General features: G+C 43.2%; 2 protein-coding genes across 5 annotated transcripts; both read right to left on the minus strand.

The window, feature by feature from the left end:
• Positions 1 to 1,931: 1,931 nt before the first annotated feature.
• Positions 1,932 to 16,989, minus strand: LOC120793304 (bromodomain-containing protein 1-like). 3 transcript variants are annotated; one of them, XM_040133249.1, is made up of 12 exons: positions 16,688 to 16,989; positions 12,257 to 13,647; positions 11,615 to 11,771; positions 11,391 to 11,519; positions 10,672 to 10,800; positions 9,852 to 10,164; positions 8,160 to 8,915; positions 7,846 to 7,972; positions 6,822 to 6,966; positions 5,043 to 5,135; positions 4,575 to 4,729; positions 1,932 to 2,834 (listed from the first exon to the last, which is right to left on the minus strand). In XM_040133249.1, the coding sequence occupies exons 2-12, from the start codon at positions 13,627 to 13,629 to the stop codon at positions 2,645 to 2,647; spliced, it is 3,567 nt and encodes a 1,188-aa protein (XP_039989183.1). In that variant the 5' UTR covers positions 13,630 to 13,647; positions 16,688 to 16,989; the 3' UTR covers positions 1,932 to 2,644. The 3 variants fall into 3 exon arrangements, with proteins under 3 accessions (XP_039989183.1, XP_039989182.1, XP_039989180.1); XM_040133248.1 differs by lacking the exon at positions 5,043 to 5,135 and having other exon boundaries at positions 2,719 to 2,834; positions 6,836 to 6,966; XM_040133246.1 differs by lacking the exons at positions 1,932 to 2,834; positions 5,043 to 5,135 and having other exon boundaries at positions 3,133 to 4,729; positions 6,836 to 6,966.
• A 1,587-nt stretch (positions 16,990 to 18,576) lies between these two features.
• On the minus strand, positions 18,577 to 26,337 carry ftsj1 (FtsJ RNA 2'-O-methyltransferase 1). 2 transcript variants are annotated; one of them, XM_040134236.1, is made up of 11 exons: positions 26,257 to 26,337; positions 25,346 to 25,483; positions 24,690 to 24,759; positions 24,437 to 24,557; positions 22,732 to 22,810; positions 22,565 to 22,617; positions 22,438 to 22,491; positions 21,279 to 21,381; positions 20,950 to 21,033; positions 20,313 to 20,416; positions 18,577 to 19,125 (listed from the first exon to the last, which is right to left on the minus strand). In XM_040134236.1, exons 2-11 carry the CDS (start codon positions 25,464 to 25,466, stop codon positions 18,952 to 18,954), a joined length of 963 nt encoding a protein of 320 aa, XP_039990170.1. In that variant the 5' UTR covers positions 25,467 to 25,483; positions 26,257 to 26,337; the 3' UTR covers positions 18,577 to 18,951. The 2 variants fall into 2 exon arrangements, with proteins under 2 accessions (XP_039990170.1, XP_039990171.1); XM_040134237.1 differs by lacking the exon at positions 26,257 to 26,337 and adding an exon at positions 26,009 to 26,232.
• Positions 26,338 to 27,275: the final 938 nt, after the last annotated feature.

Here is a 27,275-nt window from a genome sequence, read left to right on the forward strand (position 1 = left end):
GGGGGGGAGAGGCAGTTCAGGTCTGATGGGGTCTCTCTGACTGAAATGTTGCCATTATAATCACGGTCAACATTTAACAGTATGTGGATTATTATTTGTCCGACGCAGAGACAAACAGAGAGGGTTCGGTGTTTGTCTCCAGGTATCATCGTCGGAGGCTCCTCGTGTTGCTCGGAGCCGCAGTGGAAGAGTGTGAGAGCGTCAACGCTGTCCCAGGAAACCCTGCGGTTTTTTTATCTTTATGCTGAACGTCAGCGGCTGAGAGGCCGCAGTGTTTCGTCTTCGTTTCTGCATCGACGGCCGTTTCAGGGACACAGCAAAAGCGCCACCTTGTGGCCGGTTAATGGAGGGCAGGAAAGTGGCAGTATTTTTTCTGCATCAAAAACAGCCACTTTCCTGCATTTCATTATATATATGTATACGTATATATAGATATCGATATAGTTATAGATATATAGGTTGTAGTTTTAATTTTTCTATGAACTTTACATGATTTATGTAAATCCCTCACCTGATGTTAAAAATGAATCTCAATTAATTTTTCTCCATTTAACAATAAATAATTAAAAATTAAACTCTCTCTGATCCGAGTGGCAGAACTTGGTCTCAACATAGTGTTTTTGTGTAATTCTCACTGTGGTTGGGGGGAGGGGAGCTTCTTTTAATTTTTATTTTCGTTTTGTTTGTGTAATGGAATTTTTTCCTTGTGTTTTTCAGTTTGTGTACAAAACTTTGAGGTTTGTTATACTAATTGGTCCTGTGCACACAACATACAAAATCCAGTACACTTCACAATTTAGATGAAAAAATATTTAAAACCTAAAAAAATTAAAGGAAAAATGTAAAAAGAAAAATGACAGTTCCTTTTTTAAAAATAAATCTTTAAAAACAGAATCATAGCAAATAATTTAAAAATCATTAAATAAAATTGAATTCAAATTAAATAAAAAGGATCATTAAAAAAAAAAACTAAAGGACAATACAAAATACTAAAATTAACCTTAAAAAAAAATAAATGAAACCAGTATAATGAAAAATAATAATGAATGGTAGAAATAGCAGAAAATAAAATCAAAATAATAGAAATTAATTAAAAAAATGATAATAAAAACCAGGACGCGTTCAATCAGTGATTCAATAACATATTTTAATTTTCAGTGTTTTAGTATAAAAAACCCACCGGCCTGTTGTCGGCTGGTTTCCACTCCCATTGGCTATTACTGTGGTTTTTCCCAGAGAATCAGCTAAAGTACCAAATCTATTTACACACAACATCCACATCCAGAGGGGCCAAAGAAAAACAGGAAGTCTACCCATCGCTACCCTGCCAAAACAAAACATCAAATACTATCACCTCCCATCTCAGCTTTAATGCTATTAATCCAAACAAAAAGAAAAAAAAAAGAAAAAGAAACTCACGCACAATAGAGGAAGAGGAGGGGCCTCTACATGTGGCTCCTAGTGTGCCCGCAGTATTTTCTTACAATACTCTCTCTATAAAGTAATGCATATACATTTTCTGTTTTACAATAAATTAGTACAGGCACATTCTCTTCTCTCCTACTGCTGACTGTAGGTCAGTTCAGGTGGAAAAGATGGATCTGTGACGTTTTACAGAAGACTTGAACTCATCACAGCACACAGGATACGAAAAGGCCGAAAACCCGAAAAAACACAACTGAACTGTGAGGGGGGGGGAAGAAACAAAACAAAAACAAACACATTAGTGGGAAACTTGTGGGCAGCAGATTTTTTTTGGTTTCGGTGTGAATGATGCACTTTAGGCATTTTTAAACTTTGAGAGCTTCTATATAGATTTTATATAAATATGTACAAACAAACAAATGAAAAAAAAAAAAAAATAAAGTAGTCCAGTAAAAACATTCAGGTAAAAAACAAACAAAAAAAAACAAAAAAAAAAAAACCACACGAGAAAATTAATGCCAAAGACGAACTTGAAGCTTGAGAACTCAATAACTTACAAAAACGGTAAAAAAGGAGCTGAAATAAAAACGTTCAGTACAGTATGAATGTTTGTTTATTTTCTCTCTGTAGAGATAGCACCAGCAGAAACGCCGACACGACGTGGATCATCACCTCTGACTGTATAAATATCTGAACACGGTGTACCAAAACAAACCGAGGGAGTGAATAAATTAGTGTCAGACCTTGTACACGATATTTACAGGAGCTGCTGCCGTCACACACACACACACCGATGGACATTTTCATGGCAGTGAGATTGTTGCAGCAGTCTTGCAGCACATTTAAGGAGGTCAGAGGTCAAACTCTGACACATTCGACAGGTTTAGACCCGTGGTTTTTCTGTCCTCACAGCCAGAGTTTGATTTTTTTTTTTTTCTTTTTTCTTTCCACTTTTTGCACCCGCTAACCGAGTCGTTTTCATTGCATAGCTCTTTTGACAAAACAAGATGGCCGTCACAAGCTACAGTATTTCGGACGGGAGGACAGATGTGCAGGGAGGCGTGAAAACGATCCAGTTGTAGGAAATGGTAAACATGACGAGAGTGTGTGTGTGCGTGTGTTGTGCGTGCGAGGCAGAAACAGAGCGTCTCTGCTCTTCAAAACAAAAAGCTAAAAGGTCAAAGAGGAGAAATGGATGATGGGATCGGGAGGGGGGGGTTCAGTCTGCGACGGCGAGGCCGGCGCTCGGCTCCAGCTCGCCGCTGCCACGGTTCAGGTGATTCATGGCTTGGTCGAAGGCGAGCTGCACAGCTTTTCGGATGTAGGAGGAGCGAGCCTCCGTCAGCTTGACTCTATCGAGCGTCTGGTTAATCCCGAAGGGAGCCATCTTGGATCTAGGAAGCCATTGCCTGAGGAGAGAGAAGACAGAGGTCAGCGCTTGACGACGGGGATCACAGGTGATTCTCGCGCCGCGCGGTTCATGTCCCTAACACATGACTGCTCTGCTGACTCACTCCTCATGTCCGCGGTGACGCCGATCACCGGCCCCAGTCTCACCACAGAGACAAGCAGTGAGCCCCCAGAGGCCACTGTCCTAAAATCACTGTAAACCACGGCCTCGCGTGGTTTATCGCTTTTATAAAACGGTTACCACATGTACCTGGAAAGGCTTCAGAAAATAAACACAGCATAAAGACATGCAACAATTTATTGATAACAAATAATCATCCTTCTGCCAAGCAATGTCGTTTTTCAGCGACATTTAGCAGAATGGTTGCCAAGCAACACACAGACGCAGTGGAAAGCCCGCTTAAAGATCGGGATGATGATCAACATTTATCTCTTATCGCCATTAATTATGAATTTGTTGAAGCGGCATTCAACTATGCTGGCACTCCTCTTTGCTGGTACAGGTGCGTTTTAATCGGATTTTGCTCCAGAATCTTCTCTCGTTGCGGTGTCGGGCATTTAAGCCCCGTCGCTGGCGCGGGAACACTGATGTAATGCGGTCACAGGTCACAGGGCTTCGAACGCGGCTAAGCCGACTTCAATCAAGGACCAGAACGTTCCATTTTCAGAAAACTCAGAACTCATCTTTTGCAACCTTTGCTATATTTTGACCAGGTGTCCAGTATTAGTTTTATTCATTTACTATTCATTTAATTTGCTTTTAAATTGATTGTCACTGTACAATTTATTTCTTGCTGTGTCTACAGTATGTTTTACTTTCATGGTGTTGGCTTGTAACCACTCAATAGTGTCACAGCTTCCCATTTTGTACCATCTTGTGAACCGCAGCGGAAATGCACGTTACGTTTTACTGCATTATTGGGTTACTTGCTTAAATAGCTTCAAATGTTAAGATCTGAGCATGCGTGCGTTGGATTCTCGCTGCTTATTTTCTTTGGTTGGTGGTAATTTGGTTTGCTTTTGTTATTTGGAGATGAGGGAGTTGTTTTGACTCCAGCTGATCAACCTAATGTTACATGGTGATGTGACAGTCTTTGTGCAGTTTGTAAATTACACAAACTGCCCAAGCCCCATAGAAAATATCGACATTTCTGACCACATTCATCTGATGACACACTTTTCTTTCCCCGGAAGACTGTGGTCCTATGACTCGTGTGTCAGTACATTTAACACCGACCGAAGTGCCAGAATTATCTGTTGCTAAATAAAGACAAAACTGAGGTGACTGTCTGTCTTTGTTGCTGACACTTAAACCACAAAATCACAGCATACATTAACCCCTTATCTGTAAAGACAAAGAATCAGGCCAGATCTTTGGGTGCTCAAATCTAAATTTGACCACTTTTACCTAATAAAATCAATCACTGTGTCAGCCTTTTATCATCTGAAAAATTAAGCTACATCATGAGGACTCATGTCAAAACAGGATCTTGAAAAGCTTTGATCCTGAGCAGTCTTTTCTCAGATCTTTCTAAGAGAAATCTTTGGCCAATAATACGCATCCAAAATTCACCGTCTAGGGAATCAACAAAGGCAAAAAAGAAGATACTTTATTAAACCCCTGCTTTATTTTATGCTTTTCTAGGCAGATTACTTTTGTTTTTCAGATACTTTATTTTTCACCCATCTGGTTTCTTTTTCCCTGACACAACAGCGAAGTGGGTCGGCGAGTTCCTCACCAGCTGCGCTTGCTGTCGAAGAAGTGGACGAGGAAGAGTTTCTCTGCGGACCTGAACTGCATCCGCTCTCCGGCTCTGAGAACGTCCAGCGGTGGCTGGGGAAGCTCCACCCCGTTGTGCTGACACACCGTCCTCCGCACTCTGGGGTCCATGATCTGTGAGGACCAACAGACAGACAGACGGGTGGAGACTGAGTGAGACAGGCCTCGCCACAGTCGTCGTGTGGAGTAAATCCTGGTGGCGGCGGTTGCACAGAAGAAGCCCGCACTCAGAGACACAAACATGCAAAGCTGAGTCGAGCCGGAAACGCTCTGAGCGAAGCGGCCGACTCCACACACAACAAGCAGTCCACGTTTGGCCAGCTGGAAGCTCCCGCATGGCTGTGAGCACAAATCACGAGCTACGGCACGCACGATGGCAGAGGGGCGGATGGGTAATGAGACACAGAGTGGACCAACACTCACTCACCAGGGCGGGGTAGGAGGGATATCCACTACATTTAGCCCAAACTAGTTTAAGAGGCTCCAGAACAAATGGAGAAGCAGCGGTGGGCTTCCACACCTCTACAGGAATAACAACAAGCAAGTTATGAAGGATTCACTGCAACAGACACAGAGCACAACCAGTCTGAACAAAAAGCCACACACACACACACACACACACGTTTTTTAAAGATTACCTTTAAAAAACATCTGAGTAGATTCCTAATAGTCACTGATAATTTAAGGCTATTTACGCTGATAAAAGGTTTATAAAGGGGAAGCGGATTTGTCCCGAGTGTCAGGGATCGTCCAGGCATATTTGAAATGGAAGGCGTCAGTTAAAATACAGCCGACTGAAACGGGGATTCTTTCTTTCCTGAACTCTGCCTTTTGTCCTCCCCCTCTTGTCTCCTTTCTGTTCTCCACCGGTGCGACTGAGTGAGATCAGACACCGAGGCTGGCAAAATACACGGACCCACTAAGCTCCAACTCCCGCTCTTTTTTTTTTTTTTTTAATTAGTAAAGAGCATTTAAAAAAAAAAAAACAATTCAGGTGGCTCTCATTTTTAGCTTTCATCACTCAAAATGACAAATGTTGCTGACGGCAGCTCACCAACATTAATTCTGTGAGCAGCTCCAATCTGTAACGATGCTGTACATTCCCAAGTGTTTTGTGTAGCCCCTGCAGTGCCAACACTTTAATTCATATCCTGTCAGTAAGTTAAGCTTATAAACACAACAGTTACAAACCAGGGGCTTCAGAATTTGGATTAAGTGACTTGTGAAAAATAAGGTGTGTATCATTTAGTAGGCTTCGGTTATTTCAGTGTGTCAGATACTTGTTTGATCAACATCACATATATATATATATATATATATATATATATATATATATGAAAGTAATATTTTCACTTGCATTTTAAAGTTCAGTTGTTATTTTTTTCCTCTGTAGTTATTTCTCTTCCTGGCTGTTGCTGTGGCAACATACACTACCAGTCTAAACACTGAGCCAGGCATACACACACACACACACACACAAAAGGGCTGGGTATCGTTTGACATTTTTAAATACTCCTGCTCATACAATGCCTATACTGCGGCTCAAGGCTGGTACCATACTAATGCACTGCTCACCTGAAGTCGTCTCGGCAATAAAAACTTGACTGTGCTGGATTATCTGTCTCCAGTCCACCAGACATGGATACTGTTTGTTTGACTTGCTATGGTACGAGCCTATAATTTATTGAGCCCACAGAGAACTAACGGACTTCACTTCCACCTTGTCCATCACAGGTTTCCTGTTCCTGTTTTCCTTGTTCATGTAACAGTTCTGCCATGGCTTCAACTTCGAGCTTTGGGTCTCTGCTGCCTTCATCAAGGACCTCAGAAGCCCCTCGAACTCAGCTTGAGAACCAGCAATGGCAATTCCATTAGTGTGGCAATGTGGGAGGACCTGCTGGATCTGTAAGATCCCATTTCAAAATTTCCTTTTAAAAAGGACTTTTAAAGCAGAATCCTGGACGCTCACAATAATAATCCGCTTCACTTAAAGAGGAACAGTAGAAAAGGTGACGTAAGGGAGAAATAAATAAAAACAATGCATGCTGGAACATTAACACTATTAGTATAATTACAGAGAGGAAGTTTTAAATAAGTTTAGTAAATGCCCTCAGCTGACAGAGAGAAGAACTGACCAATCAAGCGTTGCCATGCTGTGTCATGCACATTCATCAGATAACACTCGTTGCTGACTGAGAAGACAGACGCTGCTCTGCTCACCTGAAGAGATCTTGGCAGCTTTGGTGAACTCTCCGTTCTCGATGCAGGTCATCAGAGTGCTCTTGTCGTCCACGGTGCTCCGTCGAGCTGCCGCCGGCCGCCCTTTACCGCTTTTAGACACGATGACGGTGCTGCAGAGACAGCGAGATAAGGAAATAGTTTAGAAACACCTCGTGTGTCATCAGATGTAGGACCAGCTGAGGGGAAATTTTAAAATGGTCAAAGTTTAGACTAGAGCTGCAGCTAATGATTATTTCATTATCAATTCATCTCCCTTATTTTCTTTATTAACTGAAAGCACATGATGGAGGCATTAAAATTCTATCTATTCAATCAACAATCAAGAACCACAAGATATGAAATTTACTATATTATGTAAGAGAGAGAAGCAAAAACGCACATTTGAGAACTTGGAGCCATTAAATATTTGGTATCTTGCATGAAAAATGACAAACGATTATCAAAATAGTTGTTGATTTATTTTCTTTCAATTGATAAATTGATTAATTGACTATTGGTTGCAGCTCTAGTTTAGACTACATGGTGACAGTGATGACCTTCAAAAGAAATTTATATAATATAATAATATATAATTAAACATCTGTTCATGTATTCATGACAGCATTTCTGTCACCATGTTTTTCAGGTTATTAGTTTTGACTTGTCACAAAGTTGTGCGTGTGTTGCTTGTTATCGTAAACCTGTTTTTGTTCAGATTAAAAACTACGATATATGTAAAACTAGACGTGGGAAATAAAACATGGGGGGTTTGTAGAACAGTGTGTTTAAGGGAAATTTGTTTTTTTAAACAACTTGGTTCTTCTTTTCGTAGTTTTCTCCATCATTCCTATCATGTCACCCTCTTCCCAGAACTCAGCTGTTGACTATTAGTCAGAAGTATTTTATCATTCCTGATAGAAATGATAGACAAAGCTATAAAATTTGGAGTAAAGTCGAACTTTGTGTTATCAGTCGACAGCAGGGCTCTGGATGTTTCCTCCTGGACTCACCTCGTGCTGCAGAGGACGCTTCCACTGGAGGAAATGCTCGACTCGGAGGCACAGCGGCGGCGAGGCTCCAGCAGGCGAGGAGACTGAGAGATTTCCTCCTCCTCTACCACAAAACCGTTTGCTATTCCTGAAGATTAGGGGGGAAAAAAAACAAACAAACAAAAAAAAAAAAAAACGGGAAACTTGTCACAGTATAGTCAAACTACATTTCAAAATGACTTATTTGACGTACTAGCTAATGTTGTATCACGGGCAGATTTTTTTACTTATTTAATTTGGAATCGAAACGTGACAACTGTTCTCAGAATGGTTACCTGTGCCGAGGCGTTTTATAGGCGACTCCTCATCGTCCTCCTCCCCGTCGGCGCTGCTGCTGCGGGTTCTTTTCTTCGGCAGGAGGAGTGTCTCCAGTCGAGGTATCACAACTGAGAGGAAGGTTTTGGCGCCCAGGGACGGCGGCGGCACAGCGGATGCCTCTTGGGTCTTGGGTGGTTTCTGTGGGCTGGCACTCTTGGACTTGCGGAAGAGGACGTTGGTCCGTCGGTTGCAGACGCCGGAGGCTTCGGTGGTGAGGTCGCCGTTGGGGAGCAGTGGGTCTGGGATGTGCCCGTTGGGGGGGTCTGAGGGTACTGAGGTAGACGTGTCACTGTCAAGCTCCATGGGAGTCTGGTCCATGCTGGGTTTGACGGGCTTCAGAGGGGGCGGCTCCAAGTTGCTGGGTGAGGTGTCGAGCTGAGATGGTGAGGTCAACAGCTCTAACGTTGGCGGAGGTAAAGACTTCTCCTCCCGTGAAGTGCAGGGATCTGCTGGGGGTTCAGGTAGTGGTTTCTCATCTGACTCAGTGGGGGGCGGGCTGGGCTCCGGGGGGGCGGGTGCTGGCGGAGGGAGGGACTTCTTCAGACTCATCTCGCTGCGGACCTCCAAGATGGTCTTCTTGAGCAGTTTGAGCCTCTTGCTCCGGGACGGGCTGTGCTTCATGGCCGTGCTCAGGTCCAGCTTCTCCAGCAGCTCCTTCAGCTGATCCTCTAGAGGGGTCAGCTGTCGGTAGGCGGGGCTCAGCAGGCGGTCCACTGAGAGCAAGACAGTCAGAGTCACATAAGGTCGTCACAGTTATCTCTATTGCGTCACTCCAGCACTTCCATTTCAACTGCTTTCAGTGTGTACAAGTCAACTGATTTTCAACTGAAAATTTCAGTTGCTGTCACTGCTTAAACACCAACTGCCACTTTAACTTTCATTTTTAACTCTTCAAATGAATGTTAAACTGCTTTCATCTCTTACACTTCAACTCCCCTCAGTGCATTAGTCAAAGAACATTTCAGTTGCTTTCATTGCTTAGACATTACCTAATATTTAAGCTGATATCTATTCTTACACTTTCAGCTTTTACTTTACCACTATTAGTTCAATGATTTTCAGTCATTACTTTAACTAATTTAGGCTTAATTCAATGCCCACACTTCAACTCACTGAGGTGCTTCAACTTCCAACTCCTATCCAATATTTCATATAGAACGTATTCACATTTCGAGCTGTTTGAAGTGATTGCACCTGCAACTTCCAGCGCAAACAAGCACACTTATATTTTCTTTAGACATTTTAGCCTTTTCTACTTCTAAAGTCGACTCGTGATCGTACGGCGACACCACAGAGTGGAGCTTCTTTCTCTAACAAATTATCTTTGGTCAGTAGAAATACTCACTGCGCATTATTTAGCGATAATCTGCCACCATTGATTTTAACCATCTTCAGGCTAAGAACAAAACTACGAAGATGGTGGGGGACTATAAAACAGCTCAGGGTGGAAGTGTGAAATAATAATAATTTTTAAATTTTTAATTATTGATTCATCTACCAACTCATTTTTTGATTCATCCATTAGCTGTTTGGTCAATAAAATGTCCAAAACAACAAAATATTTTTGGATATTTTACTGGGAAAAAAGTACTTCAACGGTTAATCAATTAACAACATGTTACTGACAGAGTTCCTGTTTCTCAACCTACCATCTTCCCAGGAGAAGGGGGGCGGCGTCTCTAATTTCGGGGCTTCGGGCAGATGCAACCCGCTGGGGAAGTCGAAGCCGATTCGCTCGGTCTCTCTGCGGGCCCTGCGGAGTATGGCTCCTCCGTGATCCTGCATCCGTTGAGCTGCCTTGTAGAAGAATGTGTCCTTGGCATTGTAGGTCATGCAGTTGGCGATGATGAGGTTGAAGTCCGCCTCAAACTCCTCCAGGCTCCTGTAGCCGTGAGCATCGATGCGTTTCCTCATGGTGGAGAAATCCATGGGGTTCTTGATGATGTCCAGGTAGTCAGGAACCTGCAGGCGACAGAGGAGACATGTCAGAGACTGTGGATTGTCTCAGGAGAAGATTCACAGGAATTCACTTTCGTTATAGACATCATTTCTTTTTCCATTCACCGACTCCTAAAGCCAGTAAATGGACCTTTTCAGTTTTGGATTATTTTGTTTTGTATATTGTTCCCAAAGGTCAAGAAGGAACTTTCAGGCCCAGATCATTTTTCAGGACATTTACAACTGTCCAAAAGTTTTAGGCACTTAAGATGTTTAGATTCTTCTCCATCCTGCAGCACCACCAGGGAGGACTGTTGGTGTGAGAAAACAGTGAACAGACCCTAATAACATAAAGCTGTGGTCAGAGCCCTGCCGAAGAAACACTTCCCTCGGTAATGTTACAGAAAGGAGGTGTTCCTCATTTCCACTGTATTTTGCAAGTTTGACAACTGAGTGAACTAGAAAAAAAGCTTCTGCCCAACACGTAACCACTTCTGATTGTTTTTTGTAGACTGATAAATGGTTGCAGACCTCCTTGATGCTAACGGGCTGAGCGAAGATGCTATACTGGTCCTTCTCCTGTAGCTGACTGAGCACGGCCCTTAACAGGATGTTGAAGGGGGTCAGCTGGACCTCCAGCACCGACTGCTGCAGCTTCATCTGACGAAAGAACACACAGTCGAAAAGGTTTGATACATGTGAACGGGATCAGACATTATAAACAATCACATGTCAGAGTTTATACTCTTGTTAAGTTAATACTGAGCGCCAAGTGAATTTCTGTCACTCCAGTTGTGTGAATGTTGCTGTTTTCGTAGTCAGTGTTTATTGGTACAAAGAGTACATGGTTGTTTGACACAAATAGAAGACGATTGCACAAATAGTTGAGCGGTCAAATTTGTAGGCATAACACAAGGCAAAAATTCACTTCACATTCTGTCTTACTACAGCATTATTATGAATAAATAACTAATATTAATTAGTATTCTTACTACTAATAAATGATTATTTATTCAAACTGATGAAGTACAACAAACCTCGTCAAAATGTACTGTAAGCTAAGCTGTGTGTTAGTAAATACAGAGTGAAATGAGGTTTTGTTGTAGTCCTGGGCTTTTGATGTGATGTGGCTGGATGGTGTTTTGCAGGTAGTTGGAAATAAACCATGTGCAGAATATCCACACAGGAAACCTGTTGCCGTTCTTTATAGATTCTCCAGAGATTTCAAATAAATGTTGAATTGACTCTACCTCCTCCCTCTTCAGTTTCTCTCTCTTCCTGATGAGCTCCAGCAGCAGACGAGCTCGCTCCAGGTCATGGCGGAGGCGGTGCCACTCCTTCAGCTGCTCCTTCAGCACCTGGTTCGTCTCCATACGGTCCTGGAGAAAACACACAAATGTCAGTTCAGTAAGAAAAACTACGTTAAAGAGTAATGTGCCGTTGTCTGAAGCCGGTGTGTGTCATCAGCACTGACCATCTGCTTGACTTTGGGTGGCTGAGGGTTGGCCTGCAGGCGGCGGATCAGCGGCACGTTGTTCCTCGACTGCCTCTTCAGCACCCAGTAGCTCAGCACCCTCTCGACAAACGGACGCTTCCTCTGAACCGCCACCTGGTTCAGGATGGTGTCCAAACTGAACCACAGGGGAACAGTCAATTAAAATTCACCATTTCTTTCATTCAGTATTCGGGGGGGATGATGTGAGCAGAGCCACAAGTTGTAAACCAAAATCAAACTTAAATGCAGCCGTTTCTTATTAAAGCAAAGTTATTCTATTGTCAAGCTTTTCTCTCCTAAACTAGACTGGTTGTTAGTAATGTCGCGATACTGGTGCGCACTAGAGGTCTTAACAGGTCCAAACTGAGACTGATCAGAAACTGGCCTGTCAAAAAACCATCCTGAACATTACATACAAGAATTATTTAAAAAAAAAAAAAAAAAAATCGATCTGGAATCGGGTCTCAATGACTAGGAACTGAGTGGACCTGTTAAATCCACTAGTGTGCACTCTACAGCAGTAATAGTGGATCAGGACTCTGGGGAAACGAAAACTTGATTGAGTATTGATGTATGATTAATATGAAAGATGCATTCTGGGAGTCCTGGTTGCCTGCCTACCTTGAGGCCGTTATACTGGGACCAGAGTTCGTTGGGGTCTCAGGTTCTGGTTCTGGTTCGGGCTCCACTCTCTTACTCTTCTTCTTCGGCCAGCCCTTGGCCCGGGCCTTCCCCATCTTGTCGGCCCTCTTGTGGCAGGCTCCATTTTTCAGGTGCGGCTCCTCGTAGATGTTGAGCGGCCGGCGGTCGCAGCCTTCGGGTGTGTGGCTGCAGCAGTAGGCAGTCTTTTTCACAGAGAAGGTGGTGGCGCCGGACGCTGTCAGTTCTTTGACAGGCTCCATCTTCATGCAGAGGCCGGCCTTCTGGGCGCAGCTGACATGGAAGGCGGTGTAACAGTTGATTTTGTCACACTGAATGCACGCTCCGGCGCCTTTCTCCTTACACAGGTAGCAGGTCAGCTTCCAGCGGGCTGGCGGGATGTTGCGGACGCCGTCGATGGGCTCGATGAAAACCGTGTCGGAGAAGCCGACCTCGGGGACCCACAGAGCACATGCTACGTGGCCCCAGCGGTCGTCATCCGTCTTCTTCAGGGCTCCACCGCGGTTGGGGCAGAAGACGCACTCAGCGGGCCGTGACGGACACTGCAGGCAGTGGCGGCACAGCCACTGGCCCTCAGGGATGTACGGCACGCCGTAGCACTCCTGGTGCACTGCGATGTTGCAAGAGTCGCAGAAGAGGATAACATTACTGTCTGCTCCATCTCCATCCATGCAGATGCAGCAGACGGCGTCCTCGTCCACCAGTGACTGCAGGTCGCTCTGGCCCTGTGTGGCTAAGTACGACTCCTTCTCAAAGCGGTCCATCAGGAACTCAAACAGGTTGTGCGACACCTGGCTGATGCCCTCGCTCTTTCTCTTCTCGTTGATGAGCTCCAGCCACGCGTAGTCTTCCTCGTCCATGTCGTACTCCACTTCCTCATCCAGCTCCTCCGCCGTTCTCTCCGTGTATTTGTAATATGGTGCCGGCCTCCTCGGCACTACCGGCAGATTGTATTCAACCGTTCTAACCTTTGGCTCCAACAGGCCACTGGCACTGCTGTGGGTGCCGCTGGTGCCATGTGAGGCTGTGAGTGCTGCGTTCTTCTTCTGCTGGTTGTTTTTGAGGCGCACAGAGCGCACCAGGACCTGCTGGGGCTTCTCGTTGTTCTCCTTGTTGCTGTTGCATTCCATGATCTCCTGAGCCGTGGGGTCGTCGTCAGTGATCACGTCCAGCTTGTCATAGATGCTGAGCCGGTGCACACGGCCGTCGACCTCCAGCTCCACCATTCGCTGAGCTTGTGCGTACGTCAGTGTCTCCCGGTTGGGCGACGGCTTGATGGGAGACGAATCCCTCTTGAGCACAGACGGACGGTGATTTCGACCTTTTTTCTTCATGTTGAAGCCGTAAAGACCCTGAAAACCAGAGAAATGAAACAACAGCGCCAATGACTGACCGATGTGATGTTGTGGAAGCAACTGCTGAACGACGACAGTTTTTTCATGTTATTAGCTCACTGTGTGAAGCAACAACCACCACACAGAGCAGTGCGTGTTGGCTCTAACAGAAACCTGCACCCAATGATTAACAGCCTGAAACCTCAGTGTTGCCTTTTGTGAACAATGGCAGTTAATGTGTTTACACAAGGATGTCACCACCTCTCCCAGCCTTCAATCATGGAGGAGCAGACAACTGTGAGTGGGTCAGTTTAGTTAGTGTTTTCCACTTGTTCTGCAGGTCCCATTTAAAGAAGTATTAAGGATTTCTATGAGCCTCCCGCAACATTTCTACATGTAAAAAAATGAACGTGATCGTATAACCAAGACCGTTGAGCAGCTGAGCATGAATTAAGATTTAGGCACCTAAACGCAACATGTAACAGGCTACCAGTCTATTACCAGTGAAATGTGTCTTTCACATGGTACAGCTGAGTCTCATCTGCTGCAGGTGTTGCTCTTATATACCCTCGTAAACATTTATTGGGTGATGCTAATTATGCAAATGTCCTGACTACATTAGGGCTGGGTATTGTTTGAAAATGTCCCTGCCACTACAACGGTGCTGATACCACAACTATTTCCAATACCTAATATAAAAATGTTTAATTATTCTTCCCTCGTAACAAAATATGCCTAAATGCATCAGTTTTAGATAAAGAACTTTGCCTAAATATAATACGGTACAAGGTTAGAAGACTTTCCTCATTTATTTAAGGAACAATCCAAAGAATGTCAACAACACTCAGAAATCACACCACGGTATTGCTGCAAACTTTTGATACTTTTCAATACTTGAAGCAACAGAAAATTTTCAGCCAATATTCAAAAGGTACTGAGGTTTGACACCCAGCCCTGAACAAAAAACAAAAGAAATTAACAATATATTGCATTTGAGAAGCTGGAGATGTCAAACTGACTAACACAATTAATTTTTGTATAAAAATTGTTTCTTTTCTTGGCAATCAACTAATCAATACACTGGCTAATTGTTTCAGCTCGACATAAAAAAATCTCTTTGTAGAGTAGGTATTATCCATATAATGTTTGTTCCACAAATCTTTGGACTGCAAAAGACTGCATCTCTACTTCACTATAGTAATAATTTGACTTAGTAATACATAATGTTTTTTGTCCAGTTCTGCCCTGGGTAAAACATATATTATTAAGTTTGTTCTGTATGTCTGTATCTGTGTCCTACATGTTTAGGTATATTCAGGGTCAAATTACGTGTTTCTGTCTATAGCAGGGCTGAAATTTTTTTGGATTAAACAGATAGATAGATTATTTTCTAAAATAATTAATGAGTTGTCATTTAGAAAATGTCAGAAAATAATTTAAAAAATTGCCCATCACAGCTTCTCTGAGCCCAAGCTGGCATATTTAAATGTCTAGCTTTGTCTGACCAAGACTCCAAAAACAAAAGATATTCAGTCAACCATCACAGACGATGAAAAATACAGCAAATGTCTATTCCTGAACCTAAAGAATGTTTGGAATTTGGCTTAGAAAATGACTTAAACAATTAAGGAATTTTAAAGAAATGTTGCTGAGTAACTTTCTGTCGATCGACCTAATGATTTTACGTGAAAATCATTTCAGCCATATAGGTTCATAACTTTATCCTGTCAACTTTCCTCTATGCACTATGTGTAAGTATATTGAGCGCCACTGAGACAAAATCTCTTGTGTGTCAACATAATTGGCAAATAAATAAATAATAATAAAAATGTAATCTGCAACTACTTGAACAATTGAATAATCGTTTGTGATATTTTTAAAGAAAAAAATGTCAAGAAAGTGACACTTCCAGCTTCTCAAATGTGAGTATGTTGGCATTTGCCATACATGACAGTAAACGGAAGATCTTTGGGCTTTGGACCGTTGGTGAGACAAAGCAAGACACAGAAGCCATCACCTTGGGCTCTGAGATACTTTAACAGACACCGTTCACTATTTTTTTGACATTTTATAGACAAAACAGTTCATCAATGAAGCGAGAAAATAATCAGCAGATTAGTCATTAATGAAAATAATGGTTAGCTGCGGTTCTAAATAACAAGTATACCTTCACGGGCTTCTACGGGGGACGCGTGTTGCAGCCAGGAGCTTTAAATGGGAAGCTCCAGTCTGTGTTTGTGCAGCTTTAATTTCTGAGATCCACAAAGTATCAATATTTTTTCCGCTCTCTGCTTTATGTGTACGTATGGAAGAGCTACTGAAAACTGACTCCTCTATCCTGTGCAGCCGACAAAAACAAAATGCAGCCACAGAGGACGAGGTTCAGTTGGCAGACCTGAAATGTGAAGCTCCGGTTTGTGCGCTTGTGCAGCTTTAATTTCCGAGATCAACATGTTTCCAGTGTAGTGACAGTAGTACAGGGGGGCGGAAACAGGCTGCATGTGATAACGTTCCCTGGATGAATGAAAGAAATGCACCGAGAGCAGCTCTACGCCTCTGCGCCGACGTCGGGGAGCCTCGGGCCGGCCGCCTGAAGCCGCTGAGAGCCGGTCGTTGCTGTCGTTGAATATGACCGGCTCAGGGCAGCAGCTCGTACAGTTTTCTCTGTTACTGAAACGGGCTCTGCCTGCCACGGCTAACGTTAGCTCCACTTAACCGAACCGCAACCTTGAGCTGGGAGAGTGATCGAGCCCGCTTCAACGTTGTCCGCTCAACACAGGTCTGTTACAAGAAAAGACGACCCGGTGATGCCCTCCAATGAGGCCGCCGGTTAAACGCATTAGGACACTCCGTCCACAAACCGGGCTAACGTTAGCCTGCTAGCATTACATTAACTGAGGGGGGAGAGGAAATATGGCGACCAACACAACAAGATACTGCCTCGACTGAAAAAGTTGGCTTTTCCTCAGAGCAGCGACGTTTAGTTTTGTGTTCAGACCTGTCCAGACTGCAGGGGGCGGATATTAAAGAGGCGAGGACAGAGTGAGTCTGAACTTACCTCGGTGTTTTCACGAATTCAGCTTGTAAAAACAGCAGCAATGGCGGCGCGGCCTGAGGAGCGAAGCGGCAGTTAAATCCACATTCGGTCCGCTCATCCAACGGCGGCCGCGGCTCGCGCTGAACCGAGTAAAATCGTGAGAGTGACCGGCAGGTATCCAGGGCGACGGAGCCGGTTCCGGTTGTTCTACTCTGATCAGGGCACACGCCGATCGCTAGGACCGTTCAAAGGCAGTCAGAAGTGGCTGAGCTCAGCGGCTGCCCGAGCTTCTCTTCCCCCAACAACAATGCGGTACGTTGTGTGAGTCGTTGCGCCGTGACGTCACCGCGTACGAAACGTAGAAACGAAAACCCGTGCTTTTCTTTTCTTTTATTATTATTAATTATTTTGTTTTTATTTATTTACATTACGAGTACAGACGTGCCGCCAAGACGAGCAAGACATATTCATTTTCAGAACCCGTATGCTGAGAGGTTCTTGGTGTGTTTGGTAAATGGACAGGGCAGGGCAGGACAGGACAGGGCAGGGCAGGGCAGGACAGGGCGGGCGGGGGGTTTAAAGGCTCCGTCCGGTGTCATTTCATGTTTTCGTTCCTGTCAACCAGCGATGGAAGAAGGAGGCCCATTCAGAGCCTCGACTTGTGTAGAGAAATAATCTATAAATAATCGCCTCGGAGCACAATTAAAGCGCCACGAGTAAAAGCACTCATCGTGCAGAATGGCCTGGTTCAGAGTAATGTATACACCCGGCGGGCTACAACCAACGCAGCCTAACACAGCAGTCCTGCCACACATCCTCCCTTCATGGAGGTTACACTGTTCAGTTTGTGTTGAAGCCTCATTTCACAGAGCCGCTGATTCAGCCGTGTGTGTACCGCGTTACACAGACAGGTGTTTCTATCATTTTTTTGTCCACCCCATTCGTATCAGTGAGGGTGGGTCAAAATAACAGAAACACCTCTCTGCATAGCGCAGCGTTGTTCGGAGGCACCGCACACTACGTCCTCCAAAATGAGCGTTATGTTAAATTAACACCACTCCAAAACGATTCCAACATTAAAACCTTCATGAAGGTAGGATTTAATGCAGGACTGCGTCAGACCCTTCTCAGTCTCCCATAATAAATGACATTTAATTGTAAACCAAAACTTGGCATGAGAGAGGAGTTGTTTTTGTGTGTGTTTTATTGGAAGGTAGAGGAAAACGTTTTACACGGGTTCACTCAGAGCATATAAATATATGCAACAGTGAGTTGAAAAGTGCTTGTTCACTGAAGTTATATAGTTTTAAAAGAAGCTTTAAAATAATCATTTCCAAACAGCTGTGTTTTGATAGGCTAAACAAACTCTGAACCTGTTTTATTTTAAAGTGCCCTTTTAATACTTCAGTTCCTGTAATTTTAGATCAAAGAAAACCCAGTTTAGAAGCTTTGAATGAATCTCCTCAAAGCTCAGGAAAGGCAAAGTTGGACGTCTCCCAAACTTGAAGTATACACGAAATTTTACTTACTTTTTAAAACTATGCTTAAACCAGGCAGTAGATGGCAGCACAATAAGGGTTTTTATTTAATTTCTTTTTTTTTATTGTTTACAGACAACACTGTCAATCACTTGCACTCAATTTATTAACAAAGTTATTGTTCTCAGACAGACAAAGGTACTGTAGACAAAGCGTAGACAGCTTTGTTTATTTTAACTCTGCCCGATGAAGGTGTAAGGACCGAAACGTGTGAGGGATTCTTTGTTTGTTACCCAGTAAAGAGTTTTTGATCACACACACACACACACACACCTCTTACTAAGACTCCGTGGTGGACAAGGATTTTTTTGAAATTGTTAATGGACCAAAAAAAAAACATAATTCAGAATTTAATCACTTTCAAAATTCATGTAAATAAATGTGAACTTTAATGCTGGTCCGCCTCCAAAGAATGACTTTTATTTTTAAAAAATAAAATGTTCACAATTCCCTCAGCCTGGTGGATGAGGGATCTGTCACAAAGAACTCTACGTAAAATCAGACACAACAATAAAAACATGCTTCCCCGATTGGACAAACATCTGGTACAGAGATCCAGAACGAGTTTAGCCTAGCACAGCACGGAGACCCAAAGTAGGAGGGTACTGCAGGAGGCTAACAGTTTCTGGACCGCACACAAATAAAACAAGACTTTCCGAAAATGCCAGACCGTTCCTTTAACGATGACGCTGTCCTTTGTCTCCCGGTGTTTTTGCACCAATCAGCAGCAGCAGCAGCGAGACAAGCTCACGTGGACTCGGCCGGTGGCTCTGGCTCGTCTGGACTCCGGCTGGGACAGGCGGACGGAGCGTCCTCTCTGGACAGCAGGTTGTTTTTGCGGAGGTGGCAGGCCTGCTGGTAGGGGGGGCGGATGGGCGGCTGAGTCGGGGGGGTGTACTGGTACTGTTTACCAGCATCCAACTGCGGAAAGAAAGTGGACGCCACCAAGTCTGAGAGTGTGTTTGTGTGAAGAAAACAACTTAAGTTACCCCTGAAAACAAAGGTCTGTGTGGTGGGCAGAGGTCCCTTAATTTGAAAAACTAAACCACTTAAAATGAGTACATGACTTTCCCCTTAATTTAAATGAAATATTTGACGGATCCATTAAGGATCAGTTTAAGGAGTTATTAAAGTTGGGGCTCTGGTTTGTGTTACGGCTCTGAAATATGTATCAGCCAGAAAATAACAATAATTTCAGGGATTTTTATATTCAGCATTCAAATAATTAATAATATGAACCCAGATTTGGGACACATTAATAGATACATTAACGAACTGGAATATATTTTAAATAGATTTTCTGCATGGATTAAGGGTGTTTAAGAGATTAACACCCCTAAAAATTACAGGTACCCCTTAGTTTGTACCTTAAAAGGATCTCTATTTTTCTATTCCAATACAGACGGATTACAGTCTAATATGTTTAGATATTTTTAATGGATTATTTGCATGATTTCAGGGTTTTTATGAAGTAAAAATTCCTTAAAATTTATAACACAAAAGTCATCATTTAAACCTTGAAAATGCCTTAAAATTCCAATTAAAATACAGTTAAAATTTACAACATAACTTTACAGGAACCCTAATCTGAACCTTTAAAGGACCTTCAGTTTCAATTAAGATGCAAGTTCAGGGCTTCACTTCATTTTGAAATAATTAATGGATAAATTAACGGATTATAATATATTAAGGGTTTTCTTTAAAATATTGTCCGCATGGTTTAAGGGGGTTTTAAGGGATAAAATTCCCTTTAATTTACCAGTTTTGCCCTTCACTGAAAATGAACGTCACTACCTGAAAATACCTTAATATATTACCATCAGTTCATTTATCCATTAATTATCCCATTAAACATAAAAAAAGCATCATTATTAATGGGTAAATTATTGGAATGTTAAAAAATAAATAAATAAATAAATAATAATAATAATAATAATAATAGTTTCATAGTGATAAAGTAAGAAGCCTGATAAACAGGGCAGTTACAACCAAACTGAAACTGGAATAACTACTGTTAAAAGAATGAAATGACTGAACCCTGATCCATGTTTTGATTGACCAGAGACCAGAAGACCAGAGACCAGGAAGATACAGCTGCGTCTCCTCACCTGCAGAGGGTAGGTCCTGTCTGAGTCGAAGGCGCTGAGGTCGCCGCAGGCCAGGAAAGGAACGATGACACGGTTCGGACCCTCCAGCTGGTTGAAGTCCACATCTGACGGACAGAGACCAGAACCCAGACTGAGAACAGACAGAGGAGAACCAGGGCCGGCGCGTGCAGGGAAACTAAAGACTGATCCATACTACTGTATGTAGCCTTTGAAAGGAGAACTAACATCTCATGTGACTTCTGTGGGGAACAGTCAACCTTTGAGGACACGGGACTCTACTCAAAGTCTCAGCTGGTCTGCCCCTGGTGTCAGATGTTGGTAGGCTAGACCCCATTATCTCTTTCCGGTATTAACCCGTGATCCGTGTGACGTCTCATTACGGGGCTTTGCGTCAATACTGCTGGTACCAAGTGTTTGTGTTTTATCTCAAACATGGGCCGGCTGTGGCTCAGGAGGTAGAGCGGGTCGTCCGCAAACCGGAAGGCCGGCTCCTCCAGTCCGCATGTCGCTGTGTCCTTGGACAAGATACCGACACTGAGCGTATCATCTGTGTGTGTGTGCGCGCGCATTGACGCACAAGCTTTTCTTGATCAGATATGCAGACACAGACCACACGTGGAAAAGGGCTCATAGTTACCGTAGGAGTGATCCAGCAGAGGGTTGGACATGTTGGGGACGTAACCTTCCGGGGGAGAGTAATTCTGACACACCACGAACGCCTCTGCACACAGACGGACAGAGACGGACAGTGGATGTCAACAGATTACATGCAAACATGGTGGGTTCATTAATTTGTTAAAATCCACACAATTTAATCAGTTTTTACTTCGAGTTAAAATTAAGGTCTGCGAGTCTCCGATTTTTACTTCTTTTGAGTAAAACAGCGTCTCGTGTCTGTGGCTGATGTATAACGGGGTTTGTCTCCAGATGTGTGATCGGTCAGCCGCGGCGGCGGCGGCGACTCACCAATGCTGGAGTTCCTGCTGCTGCGAGGCTTAGCGCAGGTCACACCGCTGAAGAAGATCTTCAGCTGAGAGTACAGCAGCGTCACATCTTTCCCTCTGAAGATCTGAGACACACGGGACAGGACGGGGTTGATACAGTCTGATCAGGCAGGAGACACGACGTCCACGGCAGGAACCTTTTTACACTCTGGTAAATATCCACAACGACCAGATGTGGGGCCAATGATTTTTACTTTTTCAAACTTCTCGGTGTCAGTTAATCTGATTTGCGAACAATCAAAAGCAAATTTGATTCGACCGCTTGAAACATCAGCTAAGCATCCCAGAATGCATTTCGCGCCAAGCGGTGGCTCTGGTGGAGATTTTGAGCCAAGCTCAAAGTTGTTATAGTTCTTGTCCTAAGACTGCTATAACGTCACTTTATTAAGTTTTGATTTTTGTCCTTGGCAAGCAACGGCCCAGCTCCCAAGATGAACGGCCAGTTAATGTCCTTTCCTAATTTACTGCTCCCACTGAAATGTCCATTGCGCTTTGATATATAACATGATTCCTTTTGGAAAATTAAATTCGGTGTCAGACATGAAATATAATGTTTTGCTGAAGGTGACGTTAAGGTTCATGTTTTCATTTGACAGTTAAACAATAGCGCTGCCTCTGTGGACCTTGGTGGTCCTTACAGATATCACCACTTGTTAATAAAAATCAATAAAGATATCAGACTGAAAATGGGCAGAGGCAGTGCAGTCTATATTAGATTTTATTTTTTTATATACATTAACAGATTGGATAACAGGCAAATCTCTGAAATGCACCTCGCTGTCAAATAAGTTATTTTTCCTATTATTGGACCTTTGAGTTGAGATTCTTTGGTCACAGTTCAGTAAGGTACAGTTGTGTTGAATCACCAGAGCCCAACTGAGCCTGTGGTGTCACCAGGGAAGTCTTCTCATCTCGCTCTCGACCAGAGAGCAAACAAGCTCATTTCAATACTGGGCCCAACCTGTAACTTTGTTGTTCCCAACCAGGAGCTGCCAAATACAATGTCCACCACTAGGTCTCTCCACAGAAATACTTTACACTTTCTTCAGTGGACTTTTGTACAGAGCTCTAAAATATCAAAAGAATATTTAATAAGAGTCATGAATAAAAGTTGGACTCACTTTGGCCACAAACGTTCCTCCAGGTTTCAGGACGTGAGTGGTGATATTCAGAGCCTGAAACACAAGCAGCTGTCAGCAACCGACGTCACAAACCGACAGGTGAACGCAAACACGCCTCTGTACTCACGGCCAATAGGAGCTGAGCCTGGATGTACTCATCAACGTCGTGGAGCCCGGTTACTGCGGAAACAGAGCAGGAAACAAACTCCTGAGGGCTGAATAGAAACAAGGCAAACGGGGAGACGCAGGAGACCTAAGACCAGGTGAGGACCGGTGAGAGAGTGAGCGTCTCACCGTCTGGAGCTCCGTCACACACCACGAGGTCGGCCGGCTGACCCTCAAAGTGCCGGATTATCTCCTGAGCTGTCGACACCTGAGAGGAAGAAGGCGACACGGGTCACGTGACACTCAGCTCTGCACTGAGACGCTTTTGTGAGTCTCTGGTGCGAGGTTCTCATTTCAGATCTACGTCTTTAAAAAGGTTATTGTGATCATTACTGATTTTCTACCAGGTTTACTCTGAATCCAGGTTCCTGCCGGGACCAACACCGTCCAGCACATCAAACCAGTTTTTAAGTTTGCTCCACTGCAGACAGGCGATCCTTTATTTTTCTACCGTAATGGAACCCAAACAATTCCACTATATTTTCTTTTCATTTTGCCACAAACTGAGGAATCATGTTAATCAGTTTTAATTAATTAATTAATTTAGCATTATTTCTGTCAAACTGTGAAAAAAAAAAAAGTTGCAGTCAGATTAAAAATTAATATCTCTGGGAATATTTTGGGATTTTTTCAAAGTTTTTTTTTTTTAAAATTGCCACTCATTGCAGTTTCTATTTCAAAAATATACACTAAATTAATACAACTATACTTTTTATTTTATGTTATTTTGCAAAGAAATCCTGCAGAAGCTTAAAATTCCAAGTGAGTTTAGTAAGTGAGTAATAACACGTAAGTTCCAGTGAGGGTGAAAGGGTTTAGGAATCTTTGAGGATCTCAGGAATGAACCCGTTTTGATCTTGTTAGAACCTCCTCTACGATCACTGAAACTACATCAGGTGCGGTTGTGTGCAAGGTTTGGCCACCCCCGGGGCACATGACACATTTTGTTGATTTCTGGAGTGAAAGGAAGTAGATCCAACCCCTCCAGAAAACAGACATTAAAAAAATTTCCCTCAAAGGTTAATGAACTGTCACTTTTTATTTCATGAGCTTAAGAAAGAGAAAAAAAATGAAACACTTATTGTGGCATGTCCGTTCCTCACTACTTTATAACACCCCCCCCCCGCGCCACTTGCCAACTGTTAATCATGTGAGTGGAAATATTATTCTCTGGGGTTGTGTGGAAGCCGAAACACAGGGAAGACTGGATTCCACTAAATATCAGCAAATGCTAGATGCAGATGTCCTGCAGTCAGTCAAGAAAGTGAAAGTGAAAGGAGGCTGACTCCTGAAACAGGACAATGATCCAAAGCAGACCTCAAAATCCATACTTCCACTTCCAACTACTTTAGGAAACACAAGCCGAAGCTTTCGGGACGGCTCCCACAGTCCCCCAGACCTGAACATCACTGCGTATCTGTGTGTAGATCTTAGACCTGCTGCAGGACGGCCTAAAAAAAAATTTTCAGAAAACTTGAGGGGATCTGCAGGATCACCTTAATTTGAAGAAGGGATCATTTTCAAATGTCTTTTTGCTGCAGGGTTTGGATTTGAAAAATATCTACAAAAATACGTCATTTGCCCCGGGAGGTGGCCAAACATCTGCATACAACCGTACCACTTTTACAGCAACCGCTAGAACACTCACGGAACACTAACTTGACGGCTCCGTGGAACCTCCTTGGGGAACCCGAGAACCTCTGAAACCCTGGAAGTATCTGTGTTTGGATTTGGTATCACCTCCTGAGCAGTGCCCAGATTCAGTTCGAGGAACGTGAACAGAAAGAAATACACGAAGAACCGACAGCAATGACTCTCAGACTTATCTCCCCACCTTGGTGATGTCTCCCTGGATCTGAGTGACTCCTGGCAGAGGAGCCATGGCCTGCAGGTCCACCGCCACGATCTTCACCTCCTCACCCGCCTCACCCTTCTCAGCCTTCTCCTCCCGACCTCTGAATGGAAATAACAAACTCGTGGTATTATTGAGATCCGTTTCATTTCATTAAACCGGGATTCGACAGTTAAACTGTGGCCACACAGAGGACTTCTGTCCAGGTGAGTATATGTTCATTTGGGGGGGGCACCTGAGTTTCCGACTGAGGACCTGACTCCAGCTGCCAGGAGCTGCACACAGATCCACCGCTCTGTTCACACCTGAGAGAGAAAGAAAAAGTAAGTAAATTCATCTATGATAAATCTGACATTTATTACAAGACAGCAGGTGAATACAGGCAAGGGACAGAAGCCCGGACGGATGCCGAAGGAGTATCAAAGATCCCAGAGAGGTCAGGGGAGCCCCTCTGCCAGAGCCAGAACCAGAACCAGAACCAGACAGGGAAAAGGTATCTAGACTTTGAGTTTTCACTAGTCATAATTTAAATCGGAGATATCAGGAATTCACTTTTCGGTAAAAACTGAATTGGGTCACTCAATGTCAAATCAACGTGACACTGAATGACCCAATGGTAAAAATCTTTAATTAGATTCTCCGTACAAGTCGATGGTAAATTCTTACTCTGAAGGTTCTGACTTGTCATAAATGCATTGTGGATATCTGTAATGTGAACCGCGTCGGTCGAATAAATGATAAAACTGCATGATGATTTGAGACGTTGTTAGAGATCTTAAAGGATCATTCCGGCTTATTTCAACCTGGCTTGCTTCTCACTATCGTGGCTATTGTGGCTCTGGTGCTAACTTCACCTGTCTCGAGGCGTCCCAGGCGTCCTCTGGGTCTCACCTGTGAACAGGTTGAATTCGTGGTCGAGCTGCAGCAGCTTGAAGGCGCTCCTGGCTCTCCAGCCCTCCTCTTTGGCCAGACGGTAGTAGATGTCCCGCTTGTCTTTGGAGGAGCGACCCATCCTGACCTCCGACCCCTCTGATGGGAGACGCACACACACAGAACCAGTTACACACCAGCCTCCTTCAGACTGGTCTGTCTTCTTTCAGAGGTATTACTGCCACGATATGACGACTTGTTGTGAAACAAAACTCTGCTGTCTGGATTATTCTAGGACTTCAGCTCATGATTGTTTTAAAAACCGACTGATGTTTCATCTGTTTTTATATATTTTACTATTGTTTTATTCCAATGTCTGTAAAATACAGACAAGGCCAAACTCCATTTAACAATCCGCAAATTTTATGATTTTTTTGCTTCTCAAAAAAATACAAATAGGAGCTCCAACATTACCAAATAACGTTAAAACGTCAACTGGGTCCATTATTATTATCAGTTCGCCGGATAGAATGTTCCGACCACACAACACTGTAACAAACGACATGTGAGTACCAACTCCTGAAGTCAAGATTTTATACAAATGAGTGGTGTTCGGTGTATTCTGTCGGCCGAGTCGAAGAGCGCATCTTGGGGAATCTAGTGATGTCTTTAGTTATAATATACCCGTCACTTATCGGCGAAGGAAACCGGTTAGCCTTGTCTAGTCCAATTTTTAGACGGAGTTTGGTTTCGACTGCACAAGAAACGAAAGACTCCACGGCCGCCTGAGCTCGTTGTCTGGTGTTAGGTCGGTGTACGTGTCTGAGGTTAAGTATATACAAAAATTCTACTAAGCAATGAAGGCAAAACAATGACATTATATCTCATTTAAACAGACTTTATGTGCCGTAATTTTTTTTTTTTTTACTCACTGTTCACGCGTTGATACTGGAAGGACCTGTTCTCGTTAGCTGTCCCGGAAGTGCCTGTTCAAAACGACGCTCTCACGCAGACTCCGTCGTGTCTGCTTTAAAAATTAAATGCTTATCTTTTTAAACAATACTTAAAACTTTAACGACGACGAGCTTTGTCGATGCACCTGAAGGTGTATTTCAAGCCGCGATTTCTTGTGTACACACACACTCACACACAGTGGTGTTTTAACGTGTTTTTAAACTAATTTCTCACGTTATAAACGCAATATAACCCCCCCCAAAAAACAAAAAGAAAAGAAAAGAGAAAAGCAACATTACGTTCAGAATGAACCGGTCATGAGGATCATATTTCCTAGAGTCTTCCCACATAAACTAAACTTTAGAAAAAGCGTCAAAGTAAAGAACAGCTGCTTTCCAAAACCAACAGAATCAACCTCAAACCGAAACCATATAGACGCTGTAATGCAGGTGATGAGATTGTAACTTGAAATTGTCTAAATTATTTAAAAAATAATGTTAGTTTTTGTTTTTCTCCCTTTTGTACTGTCCGGCCACACGGTGTCGCTGCAGATACAATTAAACTGCTTTGTAGGGAGACGACGTGTAAAACACTCGGAGGTAATAAAACAGGAAAAAAAAAAAAAAAACAACAACACACATTTTTCAATCAATGGGTCCCAGTGACAGGATATTTTTATTTTTCTGCGAGAAAAAAAAATTGTCAAACAAAAGAATTAAAAAAAAAAAAATGAAAATAAACAGACAGAAAAAACTAAAACATCACAGTGGAAATGGGATTATTATTATACACAAAAATTAAGAAAAAAAAAATACTGCAAGTACTGTACTTAAATACAGTTTTGAGGTATTTGTACTTTACTTGAGTGCTTCCATTTTCTGCTACTTCATACTTCCACTTCACTGCTTTTCAGACACAAATATTGTGCCTTTTAACTCCCCTGCATTTATTTGCCAGCTATAGCTACTAGTTACTTTGTGGACTGAGATTATTCATA

The sequence above is a fragment of the Xiphias gladius genome, chromosome 8 (genome assembly GCF_016859285.1).
Source record: "Xiphias gladius isolate SHS-SW01 ecotype Sanya breed wild chromosome 8, ASM1685928v1, whole genome shotgun sequence".
Classification (NCBI taxonomy): Eukaryota; Metazoa; Chordata; class Actinopteri; order Istiophoriformes; family Xiphiidae; genus Xiphias; species Xiphias gladius.

What these genes read in the sequence shown, in the direction of transcription:
- LOC120793304 (XM_040133249.1), bottom strand. Translation starts at nt 13,629, where the DNA reads ATGAAGAAAAAAGGTCGAAATCACCGTCCGTCTGTGCTCAAGAGGGAT. An exon ending in AGAAACTGAAGAGGGAGGAG is followed by an intron (nt 10,801 to 11,390) that starts GTAGAGTCAATT and finishes TTCTTTCGTCAG; the next exon opens with ATGAAGCTGCAGCAGTCGGT. An exon ending in AGCGTCCTCTGCAGCACGAG is followed by an intron (nt 6,967 to 7,845) that starts GTGAGTCCAGGA and finishes CTGTCTCTGCAG; the next exon opens with CACCGTCATCGTGTCTAAAA.
- ftsj1 (XM_040134236.1), bottom strand. Translation starts at nt 25,466, where the DNA reads ATGGGTCGCTCCTCCAAAGACAAGCGGGACATCTACTACCGTCTGGCC. An exon ending in GTGTGACGGAGCTCCAGACG is followed by an intron (nt 22,618 to 22,731) that starts GTGAGACGCTCA and finishes CTGTTTCCGCAG; the next exon opens with TAACCGGGCTCCACGACGTT. An exon ending in AGGCTCAGCTCCTATTGGCC is followed by an intron (nt 22,492 to 22,564) that starts GTGAGTACAGAG and finishes CTTGTGTTTCAG; the next exon opens with GCTCTGAATATCACCACTCA.